This window comes from Pteropus vampyrus, unplaced genomic scaffold (genome assembly GCF_000151845.1).
Source record: "Pteropus vampyrus isolate Shadow unplaced genomic scaffold, Pvam_2.0 Scaffold444, whole genome shotgun sequence".
Classification (NCBI taxonomy): Eukaryota; Metazoa; Chordata; class Mammalia; order Chiroptera; family Pteropodidae; genus Pteropus; species Pteropus vampyrus.
The window spans coordinates 362,242-377,612 of NW_011889225.1; the positions used below are offsets into that span (position 1 = coordinate 362,242).

General features: G+C 31.7%; 1 protein-coding gene across 1 annotated transcript in view; it reads right to left on the reverse strand.

Moving 5' to 3' along the window:
* The window catches only part of ETNK1 (ethanolamine kinase 1), a 53,043-nt gene that overhangs the window by 31,149 nt on the left and 6,523 nt on the right, over window positions 1–15,371 (reverse strand). The window contains exon 2 of the mRNA XM_011381562.2: window positions 5,985–6,244. Coding sequence (XP_011379864.2) covers window positions 5,985–6,244 — 260 coding nt within the window. The remainder of the gene's footprint in view (window positions 1–5,984; window positions 6,245–15,371) is intronic.

Here is a 15,371-nt window from a genome sequence, read left to right on the forward strand (position 1 = left end):
AGAACTGAAAGCAGGGTCACAAAAAACTATTTACACGTATGTGTTCATGTGCTCATAACAGTATTATTCACAACAGACAAAAGGTGGAAGCAACTCAAATGTACATCCATGGATGAATAAACAAAATGTGATATATACCTAAAATAGAATATCAGTCGGCCTTAAAAGCAGTCAAATTCATAGAGAGAAAGCAGAATGACAGCTGACAAAGTTGAGGGTATGGAAGGATGGGAACTTGTTTAATGCATGTAAAATTTTCGTTTTGCAAGATAAAAAGAATTGTAGAGATTGGATGCACAACAATGTGAATGTACTTAACACTATATACTATGTATTATATACTATAATGTTATATAACTATACTTAAAAATGATTACAATAATTATTGCACATAATTTACCACAATTTAAAAGAAAAAATTTTAATTAAATGGTCATAAAAAAGAATGTTCTTAAAAAGGCTTGATTAGAGCACTTCAATTATTTTTTATTAGTCGATTTTATATATAACGGGAAAAAACTATAAAAAATCTCCATTAAAATAACAGCATTATTTAATAAATAATTTTTGTTTTGTATACACAAGTATAAAAACAAAGATTTCTGCATTATTCATTAGTGTCAATAAGTAAGGTTTACTGAACTAACATCAAGGCAAATGCTACTTTAAAAAATCACATTCAATAAAGTCAAATGTTTAAAAATCTCAAGGCGTCAGAGAATTTTCTCAAATATCCTCTAATACTAATTTCTCCCTCTTTTTGAACCTCTTAAAAAATTAAGAGCATTATAATAATAACAGGATTTTTTTGGAATTGAAAAATAATCCCTAATCTTGCCATCACAATATAGTTTACTTCATTTTTACATACTCCCTTTGAGTTTTCACTAAGCACATTATTGCCTGAACATAGCCACAGTTCAACTATTAAGCTGAGTTTTTTCCTCTCTGCCCTGCATAAACCATTTGCATGTTTTAGACAATTTTCAAAACTATCATACCAATAGGAGTGTAATACCTATTAATGCTGGTGCACCTTAGTTATATCTGAATATAAGAGTTGTCATGACAAAAACATAGTGTATAACTTTCTTTTATAAGTTACTATATATTGCCTTATTGATTTCCAAATGAGAACAACTACCAATTTTACTTGCAACCCACAATGTACCAGGTTCACTACAATATCCTCAACACTGGAAGTCAGTGTTCTTGTTATATATCTTGAAAATGTGCAATAATTCATCTTAAACTGCATTTATCCTATTATGTCTATTGCTGGATCATTTTTAATTAAACTTCAGCAAGGATCTCCAGCTGAGAGGCAAGTTTTAAAGAAATATTTGATGAAAAAATTCCTAAACACCTTTGAATTAAAAAAAAAAAAAAATGTCTGAAAGTCTCTGCAATACTTATTTGGTTGCTACAGAAGAGTCCAAATAGAACAGATCATGATAAATTTCCATAAGCTGAATTACAACTTAAGCATTGAATCCAACTCATGTTAACCTATTATCCCATTTTCTCAGCCTCCTCGGTGCTCTGTCTCATCCTTTAAAGCCCAGTTCAAATGTGAAACTGCTTCATTTCCCAAATATACCACAGTAAACTATCAGTACTTTTTTTTGAAAAGCTTTTCTCTTCTTCCGTGTATACCCTTTCACTTATTTTTTTCTCCAAGATTATCTGCCACAGATTGTAAATTACCAGGAGAGCAGAGATTGTTTGAATTATTTTTCCTCCCTTAGACTAGACCAAACATAAACATATATTCCAATGCCTTTTATATTCAAAGTAGATACTCTTTATTATCATCTTAATTTAGGCAAATATGTATGTCCGAATGAGTCAAAGCAAGTACTGTGGACTTTGATCTAAGGCTCAATCAATATTTACTGAAGCTGTGATTAATCAGACCAGACTGTTGGCTGCATATTAGGCTAACCTAATAACAATGGCTCAAAATGTGACATCTAACGAAACCCAAATTGGCAATAAGTCTTTACTAAATAAATCAAATATACAAAATTCATTTTTTAAAAAAAGAAAAGCTAAAAGGCACATCATCCCAAATTTACATCCCTAACCTCAACTTGGGCTCCAGAATCATTTATTGCTTACTTGAGTTTTTAAAAAGTATTTAACTGCACATATTTGAAAACAATAAAACCATGTTCCTTTTTTAAATAATTTATAATTCACTTATTTTATTAATTCAAATATGTCTTTCTCTCAATTAGCTTTTTTCTATTATGTTGTTTACAATAATTAACAAAACCTGCTGAACACTTAAATATGCCATTAGAGAATTACGACATAATCTAAAATAAATGTAATAGCAAAATAAGTTAAATAGCACATGTTTACTAGTCATACTAAGCATATTCTATTATTACAGAGTTCCTGTCACCTTCCTTTACTTCCTTTCTCAGTTTCCACTCTGCTTCTCTTTTTCTAAATTGTGAGTCAATTCGAAATATCACTTATTGCAAGTAGAATATCAGAATTTAATTGAAAAGTACTGATGTTTGGTTTCTAACAGTATGCATTCTTTTTTTATGGAATGTGTATATGCCTATACTAGTATCATTTACATATTCTAAATAAGTAGTAGATCCAAATGAAAATACTGAAGAAGCTATTTTTTAATAATACCTTTTTTAGTTCACAGCAAAAATGCAGGGAAGGTTTAGAGATTTTCCATACATCCCCTGAGCCCACACATATATTGCCTCCTCTATTATCACCATCTAACACCAAAGTAGCACATTTGTTACAACTGATAAACTCACCATGACACATTACCACCCAAAGTCCATAGTTTACATTACAGTTCACTCTTGGTGTTTTACATTCTAAGAGTTTGGACAAATTTATGACAGGTATCCACTACTGAAGTATCATACAGATATTTTCACTGCCCTAAAAATCCTCCCTATTTATCCTTCCCTTCTCCACTAACCCTTGGCAACCACTGTCTTTTCTACTGTCTCCATAGTTTTTCCATTTCCAGAACATCATATAGTTGATTTAATGCAAACATGTTTGTGATATTCTTTCAAACAGTAAACTGAGCTTTGACAAAATTTCAATGTTCTTGATCAAAAAACTATAAATTATGAAAAGCTTTCCTATTAAAACAGAAATTCTGTAGTAAGCTTAATGATTAATTTTATAGTTATGAGAAATCAACAAATAGAAGTCTACATTCATTTTCTTGAGTCTATTCACTTCAATTCTACGAATTTTCAGAAGTTATTTTTCATAAGTGGTGTAACAAAGACCTTGCTATTTTCCTTTACTTTTTATGGTCTTTTCTCAGTAAGCAGAAAGGTTAAGATACTCATCATTAGTATTCTCTTGGGAGGTACTTTTACTAGCCATGTGATCTTGGGCAAAATACTTAGGATCTCTGCACTTTTCTCATCTATTAAAATGGAATTATAATATTAGCTATCCCCTAGGATTGTTGAGTTTATTAATATACATTAGTATTTAGAACAGTATCTAGAGCATATTAAGTGCTAAATCAGTATCAGTCACCATCATCATCACGTTAACGCATCACTTCTCCAATAACAGAATATATGTTACTACTGTTTAGTATTGGTTAAATAAAATCTTGAATTTTTAATATAAAATAGTCTTCAAGGAAGTTAAAATGAAACCCAAAACAAGGGTGAACTAATGGGCAATAATTAACTAAAACTGTTTAGTTCAGAAGATTCTGAGGTCTCATCTAGGTTCAGGAGGAAAGGGTTCCAAGACTATTTAGTACTCTGTCACAAACGAAGTGGTGGGTATGTTTGTGGGAATAAATATTTGCTATGCCCCATCCATATGGTTCTTTTATATACTTCAAAGAACACCATATAATATGCCATATTAAATAGTACTGAAGAGCAAAAAGTCTATGTTTAAATTTTAAAATCCAAAAGTATGTTTCTAAAAGCATAACGAAGCCAACAGATTAGTAATATCAATGACAATTTGCCTAAGTAGTATTTTAATACTTCTTTAGTTAACAACCAGGTTGTCAGAAGCTTTGCAGTAGTTGCACAGTGTGATAAGTTTTAAGAGAAAAAAAATATAATTATAAAATCTAACACTACATAGTGCTTACATATGCCAAGCATTGTTTTAACCTTTTTACATATACTGACAACTTTAATCCTTACAAAAGTCACAGAGATAGGTACTATTATTATTCCCATTTTTTAGATGAGGAAATTGAGGCATACACCATTTAAGTACAATGCCCAAATTTATACAGCTCACAAAGCTGAAGCAACCTGGCTTCACAGAATACTTTTAGTGACAAAGCTATACTGCCTAATATAGAATTTCACATGGCTTTTGAGTCTAAACTTTCCACTATCACTGAAAGGAAAAAAAAAAAAACAACACTCCAGGTGTCCAGTTTCCATCATGTGACTACAGAGTATAACAAGGTGAGAATGTCCTAAATATGAACTTCTAACAGGAAGATAGTTACCCACTGCCAGCAATGCAACTGAAAGTTTAAATTGGTATATTAAAGACACTTCAGGACTGTCATTGTAAAATCTATTAATCTGTGGATTTTACAACGGTATTTAAGACTGCTACACAAGTAAAAATGGTATTACCCTTAAGCAACTCTTTTCTTAAATCTTTTGGACACTGACTCTAAAACTAATATTTTCCTCCTTGCTTTGGTTACTAGGAAGCTCACATGGCCCTTCTCTAACAATCTTAAGGAACACATTTGTTGTATCTGAATTTAACTCCAGCTTTTCCTTTGGCCTAATTTATGCATCTATATGTTTTTAATCCTGTTATAGAAATATTTTTCAACCACTGTGAATAAGATTGAGGTTTTAGAAATAAATTACATATATATGTACACAAGCCTCAAAACCACAAAAACTTTTACACCAAAGAACAAAAATAATCTATTAATCAGGATCCCTTGATACATTTTAGACAATATACTCATGTAAGAAAAGAGACTATATTTGATGGTTAAAAACTAGGGTTTGAGTAGATTTCTATGTCAAAATATTATTTGAAATTGTGTTTAAAATAAATGATATTGGACAATCTCATTTTTATCAGTGTGTTTACTTAGCAATTCTTAAAATATGATCCGGGATCCCTGGAGACCCAAGACCCTTTAAGGAGGTTTTTGTGAAGTTAAAACTATTTTCATAAGATATTATTTACATTTTTCATTCTCATGAGTGTACAGTGTAACATAAGAAGCTACATGGAGTGAGAATATCAACACACAGCTAACAGAATGTTCACTTGATAACCCTGTATTCTAAAAAATGTTTCTAACGTGATAAATACTGATAAATATAACTCATAAACAAAAGGTCTTTGGGTTCTCAATAACCTTTAAGAGTTGTAAAGGGGTCTTGAGACCAAAATATTTGAGAACTTCTGGTTTAAACAATGAATGAACTTGCTATTTTCCATTCAAGCACATTTGCTAGTTTTTAAGAATTTCAAATACTAGAATTAAGAGAATTTTAAAAGACAGCAGTTTTAGAAAAATGACCAAGCAAATTCAAGACATTCTTATGAAAAAATAATGAAAAATTTAAAGAGTACAGAGAAGTATTAAAAGATTTAAAAAGAATCTTAATAAGAACTTTGAAAATATGAGCATCTGAGTAACTAAACTTAGTGATAAGGTATAACACTAAGTGCTGCCTTAAAAATTTAAGGAGAAGCTTTGTTCCTCTGCAGCAGACTAATGCAAAACCTCCTGTAGTCCTTTCTTTTAGCAAAGAGTCAACAATTAGGATGGATGGCAGATGGAAAATGTTTTTCTTTAGGAAAAAAAACAAAACAAAACACAACCTAACTAAAGAAAGTTTCTAAATTAACTAAATAGTTGCTAAAAGAAAGAAAAGGCGGTTTTAAAATATATTTCCTTAGTACACTTAATACTCTTATTTTTCAAAAGGATAAATCATTTAGAAAAAGAAATGTACCTGAAAATGGCAGGGTTGCGGACATGCTTTGGATCCAACGCTTCTCCCTGTATAAATTCATAGCACAGTCCATTATTGAAGGTACAGTAGAGTTGTGGTGCACAGCCATGAGCCTGTAACACTCGGAAACTCTTCACTTCCTCATCTCGATCGACTAACAACTCAGTCTTATTGCCATAAATTCGCACCAGGACTACATCTTCCATTGTATTACCCACGTAACAGCCAATAAGTTTATTTGTGATTCCATCTGTGAAAAGCTGTCCAAAAAGAAAAAAAAAATAGGGGAAAGGCAATTACATATTTTTAAGGAATTATGAGATAACTTGAAAATTAATAAATACTAATTAAAAGAAAATATCTTTTTAACATAAAAGAATTTTAAACACAATTTTTCCTAACGTCTATAATTTTAATTCTAGATTTAAATGAAAAGGAATTCCACTCTTTACTGTCTTGCCTTTCATTCCTACAACATTATCTTTCTCGATCCTGAAGTGTTAGTCAATCTCCAATATTCCTATACATTTTTTTAATAACTTATTACATCTCAGTCTGCCTTATACTGCAATTAGAGTGTGTGTGAGTGTGTGTGCTTGTGTGTGTGTAGAGTCTCTGAAGACAGGGACACTGTCCTCTTCCTAGCATGGTATATGACATAAGAAAAGGTTTTTAATAATGTTCATGAGTTTAAACATACAAGTATCTACCATAATTTAGAGTATGATAAATCTCCAACTTAAAAAAAAATGAATTTTAAATGCTAATTTTAAAGGTCACTTAACATGCATAAGAAATTGTTTTTAAGTATTCGGGTTGTAATTTAAACTTGAATGCTAAGCTAAAAAAAAAAAGAAGGGCAACCTTAATTAAAGAAAAATAAGTAAGTAGAGATTTCTACAATATTTTCTAAAAGGAACTTCTGGGACTTTTCAAGAGCATTAAGTCAAGTACTTCAAGTCCTTTTTTTAGCTCTGAACACAAATGGCACATTAAAAAGCAAACAGATACTACCAATATTAGTTCTCTACATCTATTCAAAAATTCTAACTTTCGTTTTCCTCTTTATTAATTAGAAACCAAAACTAACTCTTTTATTTACCCAATTATAATTAAGAGCTTTTGGAAAAAAGGGACAAGTGGTAAAAGTGAAAGTAAAAGTTAAAGACATTTTTTTCTAAGACAACTGGAAAGAAAAGGAAAAAAGGACAGAGGATAACTTTTAAATGTATACACATATAACTTATGTCTGAAAAACAGGGTAAATGTTTCTATTTCAATAAGACTGTCGTAATGATAAATGAGACCTGAAAAAGCTTTGCATCTTCAGATGAAATTTTGAAATAAAGTATTTACTAAAGTTAATATATGGTTGACAAGTTTTTATATAATGGTTTTTTATTATATATAAGGCTTGACTATTATCTTTATTCACCTAAAGCAGGTAAATAGAATGAGCTAATGTAAAGAGACTTATTCAGAATATCTGTATTTTTACAGATATTTTAAGCAGAGACATAAAATACTGCTCTCCACCTAGATTTCAAAAAGACTGTATGTAGGAAGACACTGACAAGAAGCATATGCATTGAAATTAAATGCCAATCATCATTTTATTAAAATCTGTGTTGAAAAGCATGTTGTTTCTTATTACAATGCCATATAAATTCATGGTATTCTGTAACTTCTTCAGATGTCATGTAGAGATAAAATATTTCAATTACTGTAATAAAGAGTAAAAAAACATTCTGAAATGCTTATAAATAACACTATACTCCTCAAATGCCAGGACTCAAATTTGTTTTCTGTATCCTCATAGCAAATAGTAGGTGATTAATACTTAAACAGTAGAACCTATACAGTTACCAACATTGTCTTCTTGATCTAGTTTATAACAAATGCATTCTCTCTCTTGCCTATAGTAATAAACTTCTTTAATTGTTCCATGCTATATCGTACATTTATGTGTACAGAAATATATATGAAGACATATGCACTTAAAAGAGCTATAGATTACTGAATAGAGATTACTGAACATCAGACACTGATAAAGATAATACATAATCAAAACTCCAATGACACTGTTCCTAACTTCTCAATCATACAATAGGCACACACTTGCAATGAAATGATAGTCACCATACATTCCTAGAGAAAAAATATATATGTGAATAACATAATTTCTTATATATAAAAACATTTTATTATAAATAAGCATAAAAATGTCTGCAAAGATATTTAATAAAAATATGAGGTAGTTTAAATCTTCATTTCTTGTTTTCCTGTTTCTAAGCAGCTTAAACTTTTTTCTATTGGCTTATGTATGTTTTCTCACTTTTTTTCTGCAATGAACCTAGTTTACAAGTGAAATTAGTGAAAAGGCATCTAACAGCTAGGAACCAATCTGGCACGCATAACAAGATCTTGAGGTTCTACTGAACGTAGTAAATAGTTTCAAAGAACACCTACATCAGATGAGACCACTCTGTGGCCATAATGGATCAAGACAAAAAACAAAATCACTGTAATCGTGATTTTAAAGAAAAATTAGAATTATGAAATTTTGAAATTTTTCTAACCACAAAAATGACCTAACATCCCCGTATTCTGGCTAGTATGAGTGACTGCTGTTCCTTTTCTAGTCACAGCTTTGGCCTGGCTTCAAACCTCTAGTCCTATACGTAGGATTAAGATGCCCACAGAGTCACAGACTTATCCCACTTCCTTCCTCATATCACCTAATCCTGAAGAAACCCTTGCTTCTCAGAACTCTCCCCCAAATCACCAGATAAACCCAAATCCTACATTAAATCCTTTCTAACAGCTACTTACTGAGAGCCCCACCATTCCCCACGGTGTAAGTTTTCCCTTACTGCAGTGAGTAATAATCAAACTTGTTCTGCTATAGATGTGTTCCTGATGGTCTCTCGATGGAAAAAACTGACTTTAAAGATGTATGCATAATGCTCTTTGCTCTTGGATAGTTCCCACCTCATACATAAATTTGCAAGTAATTCAATATGCTGAACGTTCCTGAATACACAATTAAAATATACATCATATACTAGGTAAGTATACTATATACTATACTAGATATATACTAGAAATATAAAATTTCGTCTCGATGGAAGAACAAAACTAATACAAATTTCACGAACCTCCTTTTCATAGTGTTTATCCAGCATTGTTCGTTAAATATTTAAGATATTACCATTTCAGAAGACGAACTACAGAGCAATACTGCTTGAGCTGGAATTCTAGCTGTGTTATTTACAAGCTCAATAACCTCAGGCAAGTCACTTAACCTCCATGTGCTTCGGTTTTCTCACATACAATATATCAGCATATTAAAGTCTACTTTATAGCATTATTATAAGGATTAATGAGTTTAATATACATAAATGCACTGAGAACAGTGCCTGTACACACTAAGCTCTCAACAAGTATATAGATAACTACACATTGAAATTTTAATACAAAATAATTCATGATAAAATCATATAATAAAGGTGAATTACTAAAAACTCCATGTTACAGATTTATAGAGTAGCCCTAGATTGCATACTGCACCAGTCCCACCTAACAAATCTTAAAATACCCTCAAAATTCAAATTATTCCCAAATAACTAGGAAAACTATCCAGTGCCTAACAAAGTAAAATTCACAGCTGACATCCAATCAGATTATCAGTCATGCGAAAAAGGCAGAAAAATACAACCCTTAGTGAGAAGGGGAAAATCAATTAATTGACACCAACCAGAACTGACACGGATGCTAGAATTAGCAGATGTTAAAACAGTAGTCCATAAAAATGTTTTGTTTTCTATAACAAAAAGTTAAGCAGAGACACTGAAGATAGGAAAAAGACCAAACTCAAACTTCTCAAGATTTCGGAAGTGAAAAATACACTAGATGGGATTTAACAGTAGCTTACATAGTGACCCTTCAAAAAGACAAAGCAACAGAAACTATCCGAAACAAAATACTAAGAAAAAAAATTAGGAGAAGGAGAGAGTAAAAAAGAGAGGGGAGGAAGGAGGAGAAGGGAGGAAAGGAGAGAGGGAGAAAGCGCATGCACACAAGAGCATCTGTGAGCTGAGACTGGACTATATAAAATTTGAGTCCCCAAAGAGAAGGAAAAAAAGGGAACAGAAAAATTTGTTAAAGATATCACAGCTAGAAGTTTTCCAAATCTGATATAAAACCATAAACTCAAAGATCCAAGAAGCTCAACAAGCCTAAGCCCAAGAAACAAGAAAACTACACCAAGGCACAGCTAAATAAAACTGCTAACTGGTATCTAATGATACCGATTCATTTTGTCTTCTACCCACTCAGGCAAATTTCAGAGAGTCATCCTTGAACCCTCCTCTCTCCTCTCCATCCCCTACATAAAATTTTCTTCCTCAATAATTCTTAAATCTGCTCCTGTTTTTCCATCCCCACTTCCAAAACCTGAATCTAAGACCTTGTCAATCTATTGGCAGTATTTTAATAGCCTCACTGGTCTCTTATGCCAGTTTAAACACTTTTCTGCCTCCTAAAAAATTTCACTCTTAATACTGCCACCTGAATAAACTTTCTAAAATACAAATATGAACATGATGACTGGCAATCTTCAAAATGGTCCACAATGCTTAGAAAATGAAGGTCAAGCTCCTTAGGACATCTAAATTCCCTTGATACTTCTAAAGTTATCTAGTAATCTACCTGACAAATTCACCCTTCTTTCCTTCACCTCAAACTTCTAACTTCCTTTAAAATTCCAACATGAGTTATCTCTTCTAGGAGAAAATCTCTAAACTCAGGTAAGGCACAAATACTTCTCAAAGCTTGCTAGTACACAGAATTCACCAAAATGCACTGTAAATGCTTAATTATATTTCCCACTCCATATTACACTCTGAATTTTTCTGAAACTTGGAACATACTGAAACAAGGAAAAAAATAAAGGCGAAAAAACAGGAATACAAAACACATGGTTCAGAAAGAAGGTAATAGATGGTAGAAAATCTCAACTATCTAAGTAGTTACATTAAATGTAAAAAAACTAAATCCGATTAAAAGACTAAGTATGAAAAAAACTACATATGCTGCTTTCACAAGAGTAATACAAGAGAAAGCTGACGTAACTACATATCAGACAAAACAGACCTTAAGGATTTATTTCTGAAGATAAAGAGGGGCATTTTATTATGATAAAAGGATTGATCGAACAAGATATAACTATTTTAAATCTACATGCATCCAATAACACTTCAAAATAAATATACAGTGAAACTGACAGACAGAATATATCCCACAGTAATTGTTCAAAACTTGAGCACATCTCTAAAATGCTAATTTTTTTAAAACAAGGAAAAATCATTACGTGTACAAAAGATCTGAACAACAGAATTTAAAATCCCACTTAACTGGCACACACAACACTGTACCCAACAAGTCATTATGCATCCTTTTCAAGGTTACATGAAATGTTACCAAAATTACTATAGCTTTGTTTATAAAGCAAGCCTCAAAAAATACCAAAGGATTACAATCATTCAGATAGTTCCTCAAACTTCGATGGATATGAGCTAGACATCAATAACACATATCACACATACACACTCCAAATAAAAATGATTACGATGGTAATTTTTATGTTATTTGCTTTTTACCACAACAAAAACGAATTCTCCTATCGATTTGAACCAATAAACATTGAAATCCATGATGTGGAGAAAAAAACACAATGATAATTAGATAGTGTTCTGAACTTAATGATAATAAAGACATCAAAACTTGGGGGTGCTTACAGGAACAAGTAAACAAAAATATTAAAAATTAAAAAGGCAGAAAATTAATGATCTAAGCTTCTGGCTCAAGAAGCTAAAACTAAAACAGCCAATTAACCTTCAAAAAAAGAGACCAAGAAGAAAATAAAAGGCCAAAATAAAATCTCAACAGGCAAAATATCATTCTTTAAAAAAATAAAAATAACTTCTGAGCAAAATTATCCAGAAAAAAACACAAATTATCAATCAAGTGGACTTCACTACAGACACATATTATAAATAACTCTTCCAAAAATAGAAAAAGAAACACATCCCAACTTGATACCAAAACATATTAAGGACATTACCAGAAAGAAAAATTGTTATAGACCACTCTCTCATGAACACAGTTGAAAAATCCTAATCAAAATATCAGCAACTGAAACAAACAATATATGAAAAAGAGAACACATCACAAACAAATGGGATTTTACTCTAGAATGCAAAGGTTTTTAACATTCTAATAAAAAGTCAATGTAATTCAGCTCAATAATAGAAAAATGAAAAATTATACAATCACAATACAGAAAAAGCACATAAAATTCAACACTTTCGTGATAAAAATACTTAGCAAACTAAGAATAAAATGAAACTTCCTTAATCTGATATTACGTCCAAAGAAAACCTACAACAAACATAACCCTAATAAAGTAGTGAAAATGTTCTCCCTGAGACTGGGAACAAGAAAAGGATGCCCACTACCACCTTCTATTTAAATATTGTGCTGGATGTCCTTGCCAGTGCAGTAAGACCAACGACAACAATAATAAAATGCAAAATAATGAGAAATTGGCTAAATGCATGATTCCCTGGCTGTTCCCATAGTACCTAAAATAAAAAGTAAAAAGTTTTAGGGTGGATCCTGATGCTGCACTGACCCAGATTCCAACCAGTCCGATCCAACAACAGGCTGCTAACCTCAGAAATATCATAAGAGAGAAATCGTGCTGAATAGCAGAAAACTCCATTAGGACCTCAGCTTACCAAGATGATTCAGGCAGCAGTGGGACTCATTTTGGATCAACATAGCTAGCTCCCTAAAGAACCTTCTTCACTAATATGGCTTATAAGAATAGTTAAGTTAGGAGCAGTCTATGGTTTGAAGACCATGGCATGGTTTGGGCTAATGTAGAATTAATTCACAGCTCACTACTGAACATGCCTAAATCGCTGTGACAAACCCAAACTCAAAGCAACCTGATCTCAACAAGACTGCTAGCCTGGTAAAATAGGTTAAGAGCAGCTAGAAAGTTTATCCTGAGAACTGTCCTGTAACCTCCTTTGCATGCTAAGTGTAACACTCCAGATGAAGTGGCTGATATGCTGCATATATATGCAGGCCATACCCGACTGGTTTTATATAGTATCGAGAATATTCAACCACTTAATGTGCCCTCCCTCCAGGTCCTAGTGAATATTGTGATATTGTTCAGGATGCTGTATTCGATTTGCTGTCTCAAGTTTCCTTTTATGGATTTTAGGGATGATAATAAAATCAGAATTGTTCAAAAGAAAGCAGAAAAGAAAAGGGAGACGGCAAATCTATTGGTCCTAATACAGTGGAAGTTTTCAGTGGTTATGGAAAAACCAGATGAATAAAGACACTGATAGGGTTAAAGCAAAAGTTTTTAATGGAGCATTATCAGAAATTGGGTGGACTGATGGAAACTGCTATTGGTCTTCCAGTATTGAAGGGCTCCAGGCAAATCCTAAACAGAAAAGCAGAATTTTGATATGTATTTATTGTCTAGAATGACCAATTAACTACTAAATTCAAATGAATGAGCTTCCTCAGGCCAATAAATCTGTAAAGATAAGTTTTGATTATTAAGATAATGGCTACTAGACAAGCCAAAAAGCCTAAAAAGGTGGAAAATAATACACATCAATTAACTGGGTTTTTTTTGGAGAAACTAGTGGATTCCACCTTCTTCCAAAATAACAAAATTAAAAGCAATGTAATAACAAATTACCATTTTCATGTATCCAGCTAGCAAAAAATTTTTATTTGGTGTCAGGCATTGGACAAGGTATAAGGAAAAAGATACTCTCCAATACCGTTTTGAGGAGTATAAATACATCTTTCATGACAATTTGGCAATATCAAGGTGAAAAAAACAGCATGATAGTTTTATGTGCCAACTTGGCTAGGCTATAGAGAACCCAGTTATTCAAACACTAATCTAGATGTAGCTGTGATAGTATCTTGTAGATGTGGGTCACGTCTATAATCAGTTGACTTTAAGTAAAGATGATCATTCTCCTTACATGCATGAGCTTCCAGACTATAAAAGCAACACTTAGATTTTCCTAAAGAAATTCTGCCTCAAGATTACATCAACTCCTGCCTCAGAGTTTCTAGCTTACCAGCCTGCCCTACAAATTTGACTTAGCAATCTCTCAACTGTGTTAGCCAATTCCTTGAAATGAATTTCATATATATATATGGAAAACCCTGACTGACACAGTTTTTAACCTTTTAATTCCATTTATATGAATTTACTAAACGAAATAAGACAGAAAAAGTTGAGAACCATAGGATTTCACTCATATGTAGGATATAAAAAACAAAGGAACAAAACAAACAGAGACTCATGGACAAGGATGACAGTTTAGTGGTTATGGAGGGGGTAGATAAGGGGAAAGGGGGTCAAATATATGGTGACAAGGAAATTTAACTTTGGGTGGTGAACACACAATGCAATTATGTATATGACATATTATTGAACTGTACACTTGAAACCTATACAATTTTATTAACCAATGTCACCCCGATAAACTTAATAAGGTAAGATTTTTTTAAAGTTTTCCAAAATATATGTAGAAAAGCAGTTCATTGCAATATCTCTTCAATATCTAAAAAGTAAAAACAATTCAATATTGTTTAAAAAATATGGGGCAGAATACATACACCTACACAGGAGGATGTCTAAGATATTATTTTAAAAAGCAAGATACAAAATAACTTAGTTATGTATATAAAAGGAATGTAGTTATATTTACTGATATTGATAAACATAGGTTGATATATGCACTGGCAAATTCATAATTTGCTAATATAAGTTCAAAAGAAACGGTTCACAAAATTATCTGTGGGGATAATGACCTGGAGTTGAATCAAGTTTAATTTTCACAAGTATAGCCCTGTATATGTTTTAAATATTTTAAGGGTACATATTATCTCTAGTTTTTAAACAAAATCAAAAGGTTTAGATAGAATATGAGCCTTTCTAATTGTTACATTCTTCAGAATTTTTTAAAAACATCATTCAAAAAATAATTAAGTCACATGACATTTAAAATGACCAAACACTATGTTCGCAGTTATCAAGAAATCAGGCAATACCATACAAACATGAGAAAATGGTTATAAAAGGCTATATGGAAAAAGAAATACAAAGCTATACATATAGTATGATTAAAACTGTAGTATATATATGGAAATAGAAGGTAATAAAAAACAAGTAATTTTTAAATAAAATATGCATAGAAAATGGTTTTTCTACTCAAGTTTTATAATCTTTTTAGTAAAACTAATTTTTTTCATGTTCATATAGTCCCTTGTAAAAGG